General features: G+C 47.1%; 3 protein-coding genes across 3 annotated transcripts; 2 read left to right on the forward strand and 1 right to left on the reverse strand.

Moving 5' to 3' along the window:
* Window positions 1-83: 83 nt before the first annotated feature.
* LOC120702408 (histone deacetylase HDT2-like) lies at window positions 84-1108 on the reverse strand. The gene has a single exon (XM_039986206.1). It carries the CDS (start codon window positions 1014-1016, stop codon window positions 276-278), a length of 741 nt encoding a protein of 246 aa, XP_039842140.1. The 5' UTR covers window positions 1017-1108; the 3' UTR covers window positions 84-275.
* A 286-nt stretch (window positions 1109-1394) lies between these two features.
* On the forward strand, window positions 1395-3446 carry LOC120702409 (40S ribosomal protein S15a-5-like). Its single transcript, XM_039986207.1, has 3 exons — window positions 1395-1653; window positions 2577-2737; window positions 3064-3446. The coding sequence occupies exons 1-3, from the start codon at window positions 1524-1526 to the stop codon at window positions 3160-3162; spliced, it is 390 nt and encodes a 129-aa protein (XP_039842141.1). The 5' UTR covers window positions 1395-1523; the 3' UTR covers window positions 3163-3446.
* Window positions 3447-9246: 5800 nt separating this feature from the next.
* Window positions 9247-15203, forward strand: LOC120702411 (cyclin-dependent kinase F-4-like). The gene is made up of 19 exons (XM_039986208.1): window positions 9247-9449; window positions 10306-10714; window positions 10796-10925; window positions 11044-11237; window positions 11333-11411; window positions 11527-11595; window positions 11678-11767; window positions 11864-12002; window positions 12576-12678; window positions 12766-12818; window positions 12910-12976; window positions 13256-13364; window positions 13449-13514; window positions 13625-13693; window positions 13774-13840; window positions 13987-14106; window positions 14206-14240; window positions 14353-14434; window positions 14520-15203. The coding sequence occupies exons 4-19, from the start codon at window positions 11230-11232 to the stop codon at window positions 14777-14779; spliced, it is 1416 nt and encodes a 471-aa protein (XP_039842142.1). The 5' UTR covers window positions 9247-9449; window positions 10306-10714; window positions 10796-10925; window positions 11044-11229; the 3' UTR covers window positions 14780-15203.
* Window positions 15204-15289: the final 86 nt, after the last annotated feature.

Here is a 15289-nt window from a genome sequence, read left to right on the forward strand (position 1 = left end):
TCTCACGAATCTGATAGGCTCAGGTAGTGATACAAATAAGAGATCTACCACATTAAGCAAGGCCAAAAAATGCAACATGTTCAGAAATCAAGACAGCTACTATGTTATTCCAGGGTTAATCAAGGGGTAATCATCATCCATTCCATTTCATCATCATTCCAACATTCAGCAGAAGCCACCCAGTAACTCATTACATTTCCAAGATTACCACCCCACACAATAGCCTAAAGAAAACCTAACAGATCAGGAACTAGAGCACATACGGCGGCCACCGCTCAGTGCTTATTCCTCGGCGAAGTCCTCCTTGCCCCAGCCACCGGTGCGGCCGCCGCGGCAGCCTTCCTCTTTGGCGACGCCCTCGCCGGTGCCCCGGCAGCTGGTGCGGATGCCTTCCTCTTCGGCGATGCCCGCGCCGGCGCCTTTGCCGCTGGTGCGGAAGCCTGCCTCCTCGGGGACGTCCTCGCCGGCGCCGCGGCCGCCGCCTTCTGCTTCTTCTCCAGCTGCTGCTGCTGCGCGGCGATGCGGTCGAACTCGTCGCTGAGCTTCCTCGCGCGCTTCTTCTTGGCGGCGGTGGCGATGGTCGCGAGGGGCTCATCGTCCTCCTCATCCTCTTCCTCCGACTGGTCGGACCCGTCGGAGTCCTCGTCGTCGTCGACGACCTCCCGCTTCAGGATCCGCTCCTGCGCCGCGGCGTCCTCCTCGTCGGAGTCCCCGTCGCTGGCGTCATCGTCGGAGCCGAGCGCGGCGAGCGACGCGGGCTTGTGGCCGGCGGCGCGGGCCTTGGCCCTGTCGTCGCGGCGCGCGCGGCGGCGGAGCTTGTCGATGGACCCCTCGATGCGGCCCTGGAGGCGGAGGCGCTTCACGCCGAGGCCGCCCATGGACCAGTGCGCCTCCTGCGCCCAGGCGAGGAGCGGCTCGGTGACGGACGGCGGCGGGTCGACGCGGTCGCCCGGGAAGAAGCGCGGCCGCGGGAGGCTGCTGCCGTAGAACCGGCCGGGTCCCAGCGCCACCACCATGGCGATCTCTCTCTCTCTCTTCCTCCCACTCCCTGTAGATCTGTCCCTCTCACTAGATCTCTGCGAGCGGGTCGCGGCGTGGGGAAGAGAGATGAATTGGGGGGAGTTTATAGGAGGAGGGGGCGCGTGGCGGGAAATGCAAGGGGATTTTGGCGCCAAGAAAATGGCGGTAAAAGGATCAGAGTGGAAATGGGGTTCGTGCGCGGGAAGCCACCGCCGCGAATGGAAGTGGCGGGCGGGAGCCCTCTCGCGCGCGCTGGAACTGGGCCTCACCGGCCCAGTCTCCCAATTGGGCCTCACCGGCCCATTCTCCAAATTGGGCCTTCATGGGCCTAAACGGAGCGCCAGCCTAGACCTAGGCCCACTCTGAGCGCGTGCCCTCGCCTCGCCTCAGCCTCCCTCTCGCGAGCGCCGCCGGCTACCCGGGGAAGAAAGCGTAAGCGGCAAAGCGCGGCGGCGGCGGACGGAGAGGCGAACAGATCCACTGGCCGCGGCCACGGGATCGCGATGGGGCGGCGGATCCTGAACGACGCGCTGCGGAAGATGGTCAACGCGGACCGCCGGGGGAATGCCACGGCGCTCCTCCAGCCCATCTCCGGCGTCATGGTCTCCTTCCTCAACATCATGAAGCACCGAGGTATGGAGAGTGTTCCGCTCCTCGCTACTCTAGTTACCTCCACCTTCCTTTCTACTAGTAGGTACTAGCATCATAGCATGCAGCCTCGCCTCCCCCTGTCCCGTCCCTGCCTCATCCCATCATCCAGTGGGTCTGCCCAATTAGCACACCAGGGTTTCATCGTTGATGCCAAACCTGGGATCGGATGCCGATTCCAGTCGTTACCCGAGTAAAGTAATCGATCCCATTTCTAGAAGGAGTACATGTATTGGGCGATTTGCTGAGTGTCGTGCTGCTAGAGGGGTTGGGCTGACAGGACAAATTGGTCATGTCGACATCGGAAATTGCTTCTTCAGTACCATGCCCTTGCTATCGACTCGTTGCACATTGATAAAATGTGGTGGCACTTGATAAATGTGGTGGCACCGATTCTCGGTTCCAAAGTTTTAGTGTGTATCCTGTGTCTGGGTTAAGGCAAATGTCATTAGGAGGATTAAGGCAAGAGCCCACATTCAAATTCACCAGATTTTTAACAAGTCTATTACAGTTATACTCCGCCAAGCTCTCTTTAACTTTCGAGAGCAAGTGTTTTGTCTTCCTTCATTTGTTAGCACTTGAAAGAGTTGACAACTTATGAGCCGTGAAGTATGGCAGCATGCATCCACCCACTTTTCTCTTAGATTACTGTCAATTTGAGGAATTTCCACCAGTTAAGAGTTTTCAACTCCAGACACTCTTCAGCTTAGTTTTTATGGATAACAGAGCTCCATTGAACACAAGGTGACATGGAATAGTGGCGCGCTTTTCCCCCTTTTTGTTTTAATCACATATCCATGCAGATTGCAAACTGATTTTCTGAGATTTTGCATCTTGGCAGGATTCCTTCTACTGTACTCTTTGTTGTTCTGGAAATTTCTTCTCATGATTTGTTTGATGCTTCACAGGGTATATCAAAAACTTTGAGGTCATTGATCCGCATAGAGTTGGGAAAATTAATGTGGAGCTTCATGGACGAATCAAAGATTGCAAAGCTCTTACTTACAGGCAAGACCTCAGAGCTAAGGAGATAGAACAATACAGAGTTCGGATGCTCCCAACAAGACAGGTATTTTTATATTTTTTATCTGCTCATATCTATTGACATTTGCATGTCTTGTTAGATCCTTTTATATTTATTGTATTAGCTTCCTCCAAAAAGTAGAATCTAAGTTTCAGCTTTTATTTGGAAATTGGGCAAAAGCACACACTCTGATGACCATTATATCAGGCGGTGCATGTGTGTTGTTTTGGGGTGCTCCATTCTGATTCTCCCCACCTGTAGCAGCAGTAGCGTCCCTTTATGGTTGTCTTTTCAGTTTAGCTTCAGATGTGGAGTATGCATTTCATTTGAAGTTTAGTGTGGTATAACTAACGCCCTTTCCTGTGTCGCAGTGGGGCTTTGTTGTGATCACTACACCGAGCGGTGTTTTGGATCATGAGGAAGCAATCAAGCAGAACGTGGGGGGTCAGGTCCTCGGTTACTTCCATTGACAAGGAGAACTCTTGTCTAGCACTGAATGAGGAGGCAATGCACTGTGCCCGTATGGCATTATTACACTGTTGTTAGGACTGGACCCATTCTGTTTTGGGTTTTGAGAGCATGTTTGCTTTCCTTCATGGTCTTCAAGAAATGCAATAACATGTCAAAAGTACTAGGGAATGCTAGTTGTTAAACAGGAAGGCTGTAATTTTTCCTTTGAACTGATATATCTTGTGCATCTAGATATTCGGGGGCACATGATGGGTAAATGCCTGAGATTCTATGATCCTGCTAATAGCTCGGTCCTTGTGGTAAGAAGAACGTGCTACCTAGCTGGCCTCTCCATCTTGCAGGTTGGAGCCGTGGAGGCGTCGCTGAACCGCAAGCTTCCTTCCTGATGGAATAAATCCCTTGTCTCTTTCTAGAAGTTCCACAAGTTACTACCAGTTTAGAGCTCCAATTTCAGTAACCTGCATCACATTTCAGCAGCCTGTGTCACCTGTCAAGACTCAAGACACTGCACCTGAGACCCCTGACTACTTATTCTCTGTTGTGAGCTGAGACCCGGACCTCAAGAAAATGAAGCATCCCGTATCGAAAGGGAAAGAAAAAGTAAAAAAAAAAAAGGAAACAAAGCATCGACTCAAGGGAAAAAAGAGGGTTCACAGATAGATCAAGTGTCCAAAACAGCAGCATTTTGCATTGTGTCTCTTGTCCGAAAGGAAACATGGTAGGGAGCAACAACAAAGTCTTTAACCAAGCACCAACTTCAGGCTCCTGATGAGCCGAGCCAACAAATAGCAATCGCAAAGGAACCGAAATGCACGGCGGTGGCAGGCTAAGCATCCGGGGAGAGCACGCTGGGCGACACCCAGCTGGGCAGCAACATCCCGGTGGGGAACGGGTACACTTCGTTGGCATGGCCGGCGAAGGCGACATGGCCTCTCCTCCTCCCTCCCCACCTCTCCGGGCGGGCTCTGGAGAGCACCCACCTTCCATACCAACCCTCGAAGACCGCCTGCCTTCCATGGCCGCCGCTGATGAAGAGCGCGCCCTCCAGCTCCGGCACCGGCGACCACCGCGGCGGTTCCGTCGGCGAGTCGAGGCCGTCGAGGTGGAAGAAAACAAGGGTCTCCCAGTCAGTGCTCGGCGTGGCAACCAAGGCGAGCTTGTCCCCACACACCACCACCAGCCGCGAGTTCGAAAGCGCCTCCTTGTTGACCATGCCGTCATCGTCCTCCTCCACGATGAGCAGGGGTCGGATGCTCCTGCGAAGCTGCTCATCGTCGTCCAGGTGCACGGTGTAGAGGCTCAGGTCGATGTCCAAGGCGATGATCCTGTCCTTGAACACCACGATCTGGTCGATGGGTCCTATCCCGGCATGAGCCGTTCTCGCGTGCTCCCAATCATCGCTCCCGACTCGCCAAACGAGCAGCCGGCCAACAATGTCGCTGGTGCTGACGAGGAGGCACGCCTTGGGGGATGATATCGGAGCTGTGAGTGTGCAGCAGAGGAGATTGATGAAATTGACCAAGCGGGCGGCCGCCTTCGCTAATACCGGGCATGGTGGAGGGGAAACTTGGACGCCGGTGAACACGTCGATCATGGTGATATTGCCTCCCGTCTCCGAGACCGACAGGTCGGCGAAGATGGCATGGCCGTAGGAGCAGCCTACGAACACCATGCCGGGTGGAATGGTTGCCGGAACCGGGCGGTGGAACCTGATGCTTGGATTGGCCGGGTCCATGAGCTGCCACACGTGATGAACACCAGAGTGGTGGGCATCGTTGCTTAACTGGGCGCAGCTTCGGATCATGAGAGGTGGGAGGAGCTTGCAGAAGGAGGGTTTGGCTTCCATGAAGGCCGCATGCCAGCTGGGGCAGGTGGCGATGAAGGCGAGAACGTCGCGGGTGCTGCTCAGCAGGTGAATGATGGAGTGCAGAATTCCAGGTGGGAGCTCAGCCCAGCCCTGGGGTCCGGCCATTGCCAAGAGCATGCACATAGTGGTGGTGTCCATGTGTGTGTGTGATGCTCCTGTAACAAAAATTATGTGAGATGAACAAAATGGCAGCTAAAAAAGAAAGAACACGATGGAGGAACCAGGTAGCAAAATGAAGTAGAAAATAAAAGCAACGATCCTGCAGTGATGGTAAGTGCTCCAGCGTCATTTGCAAGGGAAAATAACACAAACCGAAAAGGCAAGAACCAACGACCTGGTCGGCTCGGTTCACTTAAAAGATTGGTTTCGGCAAGGGAAATGCACATATTCCGTGCAGTTTTTTCAGCTGAAATCGGCCCAATACAACATTGATGAAGGCATAAAACTTAAAACAACGAATACAATAATAATAATAATAATAATAATAATAATAATAATAATAAGGAAGAAGGATTTGAATCCAGGTCTATAGACTAAATTCCACTTCCACTTCCACCGTCTCGACAACAAATTATGTGTAATACATAATGGAATAGACACTAATATACAGAATCTGAATCATGGTGGTTGTTCCACTGGTCGGACTACTGAACCAGTGAACCGATGACCTCGCCGGTTCAGCTTTTCATTTTATGGTCGTTATGGTCGTTTTACGCACAGGTGCACACCCACAATTTCTTTACCATCTACAGTATTTTGTGGCAAACTCATAAATTTAAGAGCAACACTCTCTACTGGTCGGCTTGCTGTGCAATATTCTAATAATTCATACTAAAATTGATAAACCAACTGCAGCGCATTCACACATGAATCATTTGTGGTCCTTTTATTCATCAAAACTTAACAAATCTTGCAATCAGAAATGGTAGGATCAAAATCAATATTACCTTTGTAGGAGGGTGCCGCACCGATCAGAGGGGGTGTGTGTCTCACCCCTTGGCGGCGGCGACGGCGGCCACAACAGATCAGAGGGGATACACGAGTCACCCCTTGGCGGCGACAGCGGTGGTGGCGGTGGCGACGGCACAACAGATCGGAGGGGGTGCGCGTTCACCCCTTGGCGGCAGCGGCACAAGAGGGGTGCGTGCGTCACCCCTACGCGGCACAGGCGGCGGCGGTAGGGAAGCAGCAGATCAGAGGGGTGCGCGCGTCACCCCTTCGCAGCGGCGACGGCGGCGGCGACACAGCAAATCGGAGGGGTGCGAGCGTCCCTTGGCGGCGGCGACACATCAGATCGGGAAGGGATGCGTGCGGCACCCCTTGGCGGCGGCGGCACACTAGATTGGGGGGGGGGGTGCGCCTCACCCCTTCGCGGCGGCGGCGACGACACAGCAGATCGGAGGGGGTGTGTGGAACACCTCTTGGCGGCGGCGACGACGAGTGCGTGGCTCACCTCTTGACGGCGGCGGCGGCGGCGACACAACAGACCTATGTGGTAGGTGGGGAGGGGTATTCGAACCCTAGAAGACATCTTTTATATGATGGCAGAGAGCAAGAAATTTCCTACCATCTCTAGGGGTAATTTTATAAATGGTTTACTAGAATTGATAGGGTTTTTCCCAGAACCCAAGCGATGGGCTCAGATGGTTCTCATGTATAGTTGTTCGCTCGTGGCTGGGAGGATTGATTTTCACGGAAACAAAACTAGAATCACATTTTTTTGTTATTATTTTGGCCATAATGTCCAAAGATATTCCCAAATAGGGTCTAGGTTGGTAAAGAGTAGCTAAGACACAATTATATTCAACAGGGACAAAATGACACGGTGATTGTTGTTGATACCGATATCATTTGTAAGGTTAATATATGTATGATGGGTTGCACAATGATGTTGACTAGCTATATATGGAGATATGTGGAATCGATTATATTGGTGATTTGGGGCATGTTAGAGAAAAATAACGATTCTCGGTGTTCTTATGGGAACTAAAGGTGGATTTGATGATCTGTATCCATTTAAAATCATAGAAAGTATCTTTTTATTAAAAAAATATGTACACCCCTCATCACATTATAATAGAATGATTCTATTATGCCAAGGGTTAGAGAGAAAAAGTCTATCACTACTCCCCCCCACCACAACACACACACACACACACACACACACACACACACACACACACACACACACACACACACACACACACACACACACACACACACACACACAAGTAGGACCTAAAGGGTCACAAATGAGATGGATTTTCTAAAATAATGTGAGGAACACATGCCTGATGGGTTGGGTTCTTAATGAGATGGAGTTTCTTAAATAATGTGAGGAACACATGCCTGATTGTTTAGGTTCTTACATTGGGATATATGCACCGATGACGGTGGATTCTTGAACAGACTAGGGTCTTCATCCTCCTCCATGAGGAGGCAGCCGACAGAGCACCAAATGCTCGGTATCAGTGCTAGACCGGTGATTATAAGTGAGGAGGATATGGAGACATTCACCATCTCCATGGAATAGTATGTTGTTAGTCTGATTTGATACATAAAGTTTCTACTTTTAGAAAACACGACATCCATCCTGCACAATTATACCGGTCATGGTTGAGCCGGTACTAATACATACACATTAGTACCGGTTGAGATCACCCATCGATGCTAATGTGTGGCGGCCACATTAGTATATAGTGATGATACCAACTCATACTAATGTATGCGGGGCACAACTAATGTGTGGGGCATTAAATGCAAAGTGTAAGGTGACCTATCGAACCTCCTTTTCTATTTCAAAGTGTTCTACACATATTTATGTTTAACACATTTCGCAACAAGTTGTAGAACACACGCAAAGTCACCAAGCAAATTAAATACAAACACATAAGAATTAAGGATAAGAGTTGATCCACGGGCTACAGACCAACCACCACCTCCGCCAGCCAGCATAGTTTGTAACTTCGCATGATGAAAACTCATCATGACATATATAATCCCAATGAAAAAAAAATCCTTAAATGGAGGGTTTGAATAAAATTTTGATTGTGTTTTTGTGCTTGTCATTACATGATGCTAAACTAAGATAACATTTGAATAAATTTGGATAGCATTTTTTTAGAAACATTTTTATGAAGGCGGGACAACTTTTTATAAATTGAAATAAATGTTTCATGTTCAAGAGAAAGATATTCCAGATCTAGGATGAAACTGTTATTGCTAAAAGTAAGAACTATTACAAAAGGAAAAATTTTACAGCTTCAATTGCAACAAAAGTTATTGAAGTGAAAAACTATACAAATAGAACAGATCATGGATACTCATAACAGTAGAAATATTTTGTGTAAAATAAAATATTTGTTCAATCATACAAAAATGTGAAGAAAAAATATTGGCAGAATGAACAGGTGGGCTATACCGTATAGTAGTTTAAGCTTAGTATGAAGAAGATAGAATTCAGTCCCTAATCAGCTTATCTAACAATTTTAACCACTAATAAAACACAGAATTGCGAGGGGATGGTCAGAGAGGTGGAGATTTGTTCGACCCACCGGGCTATTTCAATTGCGCTTAATCCATCTGGGTCCCTCTTCTGTCTTTTTTCTTTTCAAACAATCAGAATCAAGAGTCCAAGGGAAAAACAAACTCATAATATACGGCAACAAGGCCCATAGCTTGTTGGCTTCTGTATTAGCGTCTCAACGTCACTGTGATAGAGCAAGCTAAGTTGACATTGTTAGTGACCGACCCCCTCACAACAATCTTGGGCCAAAGTTCCCTTTATATAATTGAAATCCAATGACAGTAAATCTAAAAGAAGCTAGAATTAGTTTATGAAGGCAAGTCCTAAAGTCAAGAAAAGCTTCCCCGATTTCAATAGGTGAACTTGAGAGCTAAGAAAAAAAACAAAATAGAGATGCACAATATTTTTTTTTTAAAAAAAGAAAACACAAACTAGAGACACAAGAACAAAAAAGTAGAAGCACGGATGAAACACACAAAGCTTGTGTAAGAGGTTAACAATAGCTGATCCCACGATGTTGGCGTTCAAACGCTCGGAAACAGTGTTGAAGAACACGAGATGGTCGCCTGGAAACCGCGGCGAGTCCGGTTCTGCAATATCCGAGTCATTGAGGGACCGGGGCGCAAAAACCACGCTCCATGTTGGACGGACGGGCAGATAAATTAAAGGCGAGGGAAGGGCGGCAGAAAAATCCCCGAAGCAACCCACCCACCCCCGTCCCCTCCGTCCACCCCTCCCCGGCTGCTGCTCCTCCACACCGCGCGCGGCGGTGTTGACCCACCCCACCCGTCCCTCTCCCCACCACCATCAGCGCTGGAGGCGGCGGTGGCCAAGTCCCCTGGACCCTTCGGCGGCGGCGGCGGCGGCGTGCGGTTATGCCGAGAGGCTCCCAGGTGCGCCCAATTCGAGCCTGGCCCGGTCGGAATTGATCGATGCGGGGGGAGCGGCGGGGGCTGGGTGGGAGGGTTCAATTTGGGCGATAGGCGGGTTGGGATTCGGCGAGGTCGATCGGGGACCGGGGGGATCGTGGGGCGTTTGACCGATCGGCGCGTCGCGTCGTGAGATCCGGGGAAGGGGTGAGGAGCGCGGTTCGTGTGATCGGGTCCGTGCGAGATTCGCGAGCTCCGGGGGACCGCTCAGGCTCAAATTTCGTGGGAGGTTGATAGGGGGTTGAAGAATTTGTGTGCGTAGGGGTCGTGTGGGTGTTTGATTTGTGAAATTCGGCCGTGATTCGCTATGTTGTTAGGGTTCGGTTTGTTTAGGGTTTCGTCTCCATTCTGGTGCGCTATAATACTTGATCATGCTCAGTTACGCATCGGTTAATGATCGTACCAGTTTATGCTCGGCGCGATGGCTAATTGGTTTGTTTTGGGGGGACTGCGCAGCTTGTGATAGATGTAGATTTTGATGTGGCTGTAATTATGTCCAGTTCCTATGCTTTTGCTGTATCAGAAGTTTATGCTAATTGGCACTCATCTACATGAAGATGTTCAACATGAGAGATATGAATCATCAATTAAATCAAAATTGCTGGGACCTTTGAGCGTGGTTCCAAGTGATAAATACAGTATTGTTTACTGTAGAAGAATCCCTTGGCATCAACTGTTGTTAAATGCATCCACGCATGCTTGCTCTCTGTTTATTTTATTTTGATTCTTGTCCATGCTTGTTGTCCTGTGTAACTTTTTTCTTCACATGTTCATAGCCTGGCGATTTGTTGCTTAATCACCACTTTCTATACTGACGCAGGTTTCATCACCGTGCTCTGCTGGAATTATAGCATTTTCGGCAAGGACATGGAGTACACCCCTTACACAGCAAGTTCCTCTGTATCCCTCATCTCGCTGCTCGAGGAAGTTCTTGGCTGGAGGTTTTGTCTTTACGGAGACTTCCTTGTCATCTCTTTTGTCAACTGCACCTGAGGACCAAACTGCTCTTAGCGACTGCTGTGCCTGGTCCCATGCTGTCAGACATTAGAGTTGCCTAGTGATTACAGTGCGGCTGTAGCAAACTTATTTGAGCATGGTGGATCTGTTTCTCTGGCAACAATTTGGTAATCTTTGTCTTGGCATTGGTCAGCCAGCAAAAGTTACCGTCAAGACATCTTTGGACACTTGGATCTAACTCTTAGAGCTTTCTCCTCTCATATAAGCTCTAGGTATCCTTTCATTGGAAAAGCTGCTAGCATTATTGTATATCCCACCTTTCTCTATAATCATGCATCTTTTTTCCTTGACAGGTTCCGGTTTTCTTTGTTGCTGCTAGCTTTGTTCTACCCTGTCACTGTAAGTTTTCAGTTTGATCAGTCCAAAGTTTGGTGTGTATTGGTCACGTGTCATCAAGCTTCACTTGCGAAGGCATAACCTTAGGTACTTGTGCACTTCCTAATGTAAACATAGTCCATTCATCATATGTCCATACTGCAAAATTAGAAAATGTAATTCTATTACTTCTACAGTTCCCTGATCTATTATGCGCTAATTTCAGAGGAGAGGTGTTCAAGATTTTGTCGTCACAAAGCATGGGTATTGCTTACAGAGCTTTGAGAAGAGTCTCCAGTGACTTTGGTGTTCTAACGTCCAAAGACACTGCTGTCATACATATATGAGTCTTGTTTGTGACTATACAACTGTTCTAAAATAAGGGCAGTTTTGTGCACCACCAGCTAATAAAATGGAGAGGTAAATATCCTATATCGTCAGATGATTATGAACTTGGAATCATGTCTAAGCTGTTTTGGATGTCTGCTTACCTCATTTTTGTATTGAGTTTGCAGGTATACGGTTATCAAGGAAGTTGGTGATGGAACATTCGGGAGTGTTTGGCGTGCTATCCATAAAGAAAGTGGTGAAGTGGTATATCATTCGGCTTCCCCATTTTTTTCTTTTGTTTCTTTTTTTTTCAGTAGCCACACAGTTTGGTTGCCCGTTCCTCTGCCTTCTCACCTCATTGACACTCCTGTGTTGATAGGTTGCGATCAAGAAAATGAAGAAAAAATATTATTCTTGGGAAGAGTGCATAAACCTCCGTGAAGTGAAGGTGATTGTTGCTTTTATGACCTTTCTAATATCTATCATGTGTTCTGTGGCATTCTCTTGAGTTACTTACTTTTTGTTATCAGTCCCTGCGAAGGATGAACCATCCAAACATCGTGAAGCTCAAGGAAGTCATAAGAGAGAATGACATGTTGTTCTTTGTTTTTGAGTACATGGTATGGTCAATTCATAAACCTTGATCCATTGTTTCTGTGCTTGTAGTCTGTGAGGCGACTGAGGTTTGTGTTTTTTGTTCTTTGTGGTGATGTTAGGAATGCAATCTCTATCAGCTGATGAAGACCAGAGGGAAGCCCTTCTCTGAGACTGAAGTCCGAAATTGGTGCTTTCAAATATTTCAAGCTCTGAATCACATGCACCAACGTGGATATTTTCACCGTGACCTTAAGCCTGGTATTGTGATTTTGCACTGGATTTTACATTTTAATGTTACAACAGTTGAGCTCTGTGCACTGTTTGTTGCAAAAACAAAGCTCTCACATATGAGCTCAGACACTGTTGTCATGCAAATTTTTTATGTGAGCTTCGTCCTTTTAGTATCCATGTGTTTGTTAAGTTAAAGAAACCTTTTATGAATTCAAGCTTAAAATTGCTGTAGTTAGACAAGGATGTTGTGGTTGCCCTCCGGTGATTTTCAAATTCTGTGAATAGTTTATGTATCATTTATACATTGATGAACTTGCAACTTTAATAAATGTTGTCTGTTCATACCCTGTGTATGATGTAATTGCATAGAGTGAGTGGTTCATTACAGAACCAGTAAGTGCATCATCGTAGTTGGCAATGAAAATAGTAAGAGCTGTGTGTGTATAAGAGCAAAAGAAAAAAAAATGGAGATAATGAAATTTTGGAGTACCAATCCTTGTTTAATGTACATGTAATGTACTAATGTGTTCCATCTGGAATGTGTTCAGTGTTATCAAACATCAACCTTCATTACTGATCTGGTAATTAATGCAATTTCAGAAAATTTGCTGGTTACTAAGGAGCTCATCAAGATAGCAGATTTTGGGCTTGCTCGTGAGATTTCTTCTGAACCACCGTATACAGAATACGTGTCCACTCGTTGGTAGGCTATGTTTCAAGTCTTATATTTGCTTAAAATTAAAATGCATCAAATAATACATTGAATGTGCTGATGTTTACTATTAACTAGGTATCGTGCCCCTGAAGTTCTTCTTCAAGCTACTGTTTATAATGCAGCAGTTGGTAAGTGGAGAATAATATGCCTTTACCACAAATCAAGAAAGTAAATTGGTGCATTTTATTAATATATGTTTGTTCCTCATCAAATTTTCAGACATGTGGGCAATGGGTGCTATTATTGCGGAGCTTTTTTCACTTCGACCTCTTTTTCCTGGATCAAGGTACACATGTGTGCCAACTGCCAACAAATCAAACACATAAAACTCCCTAATGAACTGGGGCTGCTTGCTAAGTATGCATAAGTGATATCGTTAGCGTTAGCCATATTAATAGAAGATAATAGAATATAATGCTGCCTTTCTGTGTCAAAACAGTAATGTGCTTTATGGAAAGGTGATCTTGAATAACACCTGATTGTCAGCAGCAACTGATTATGTTGCTCCAAAGATACTATTTCTATACATGAGGGTTATTTAACTCCCATGTTTTATCTTCTTCAGTGAAGCAGATGAACTTTACAAAATCTGTAGCATTCTTGGCACTGCAAATCAGCGTACTTGGCCTGAAGGTCTGCAGCTTGCAGCATCTATCGGTTTTCAGTTTCCTCAGGTATAGAGATGGATCTTTCCCTCTGTTAAGATGTTATTAGTGATTGTTAATGTTACTTAAACGTGTTACACCATATTTGTACAGTGTGAAAGCATACATCTTTCGGATGTGATTCCCTCGGCGAGTGAAGATGCAATCAACCTTGTTTCGGTAAATGTCGACCTTCGATATTCCCTACCTCTATCCTTAAATTGTACCTACCTTTTTGTTGTTGTTTCAATGTCCAATGCAAATGATGGATAACAAATTATGTCCTACAGTGGCTTTGCTCATGGGATCCACGTAGAAGGCCAACAGCAGTGGAGGTTTTGCAGCATCCCTTCTTCCAGGTCATATATCTGGCAGATTTCCATACTACTTGATGATGAGTTAATTTACTTCCTGACCTTACTATCATCATGTGTTGCAGCCATGCTTCTATGTCCCTCCTTCGCTTCGCTTCAAATCAACTGGATATGCATCAACACCACCATCAGGTATCTCCCTCTCCTTCAGATCTGCACATTCATGTTCTTTTTCATTAGTACACCATTTATAAACAAATTAATATAATGGATCTGTATGTTTTTTATTAGTACGTCATTTGTAAACATGTTAATATAATGGAACTGTACTTATCTAGTTGGGGCTAAAGGAGCTATGGACCAGAAGAATGCTAGGAGGTACTCCATGGGGACTGTACCCAATGGGAGGCCAACAGTTAATTACTCATACCCGAGCAATAATGCTCCAGTAAGAGCAGGTAATCCATTCGGGCTGGCATAGGGTACTCGGATTTCTTATAAGGATTTGTGGCTTTTTTTCTGGAGTTCATACTTTTCCTGACTTGTCAATGTTGCAGCTGGTGTGCAAAGGAAATTGGAGTTGGATCATCAGGTTATTATCTTTTGCTGTTCACATTGTTGGTTGCTATATTTTCAGCAACAACTCGATACCTTTTTTTTTAGATGGAGCTCGATACTTATTTATTATCTTCTGCACTCTGCAGCCACCAGAGGCTAACCACAAAGTGACAAAGGCTAACGCGATGAATCAGTCTTGGTCCAGACCAGCAGCTGTAAGGAGTAATGGTGAGTACTGCTTCCTCACATTCTGTTTGCATACCTGAAACGAGCCTAGTTACTCTGGAATAACATGGCAAACTTTGATCTGTAGGCAATTACCTCGCCAAGGACCAGAGCCCCCACGCACCTGACCTTGCTGAGAAGCTGTCTCAGTTGTCAATGGGCCCGAACAGGGTGTCTGGTTTGGGTCCTGAGAGGTTCACAGACCTGAAGGCGAGAACCCACGGGAGCGCCATCAAGCGCCCCTTGCCCGTGGAATCCAGGGCGTGGCCCAGCCCGGCCGGCCCCTTCCGACGCCCTTACGAGATGCCAGGTGACAGGGCTCTCCTTCCGAGGAAGCTCGTGAGCTGAAGTGCCAAGAAACAGATTCAACGTCCTCGCCTTCGCCTCAAGTGTCGCCACTACACACTTCACCACCACCACTCAGAATAAACCACCAAGCTTCTTTGCAGCTATGGATGTTGTCCAGAGCCCAACAGTGTCTATTACCGTGCTTGTTCGTGATGAGTAATAAGAGGCGTCCCGGCTGGTGCCCTCAACCCTTTATTGGGTTGGGTGACCTACGAGAGTGGCTGGATGCGTCTCCCTCCTCCATGGGACATTGTGTTTAATTATGCTTTCTGTTCTCTGCTATACTGTGTCTGGGACTCGTGACGCTTGTTACTGTTGAGCTGTTCCTACAATTGCCTGCTCGTTTTTGTTTGTTCAGTCGGTCTTGTATGAATCGTGACGTGCGGCTAATATTGCAGTAATTATTAGCTTGTTTTCAGTTGCATCTCCTGTTTTTTCTCTTTGTGCTATGATTCCGTCCTGATTGCTGGCAGCAAGCGGATGCATTGGTTTCTGGGCAAACAATACTCT

Source organism: Panicum virgatum, chromosome 4K (assembly GCF_016808335.1).
Source record: "Panicum virgatum strain AP13 chromosome 4K, P.virgatum_v5, whole genome shotgun sequence".
Taxonomy (NCBI): domain Eukaryota; kingdom Viridiplantae; phylum Streptophyta; class Magnoliopsida; order Poales; family Poaceae; genus Panicum; species Panicum virgatum.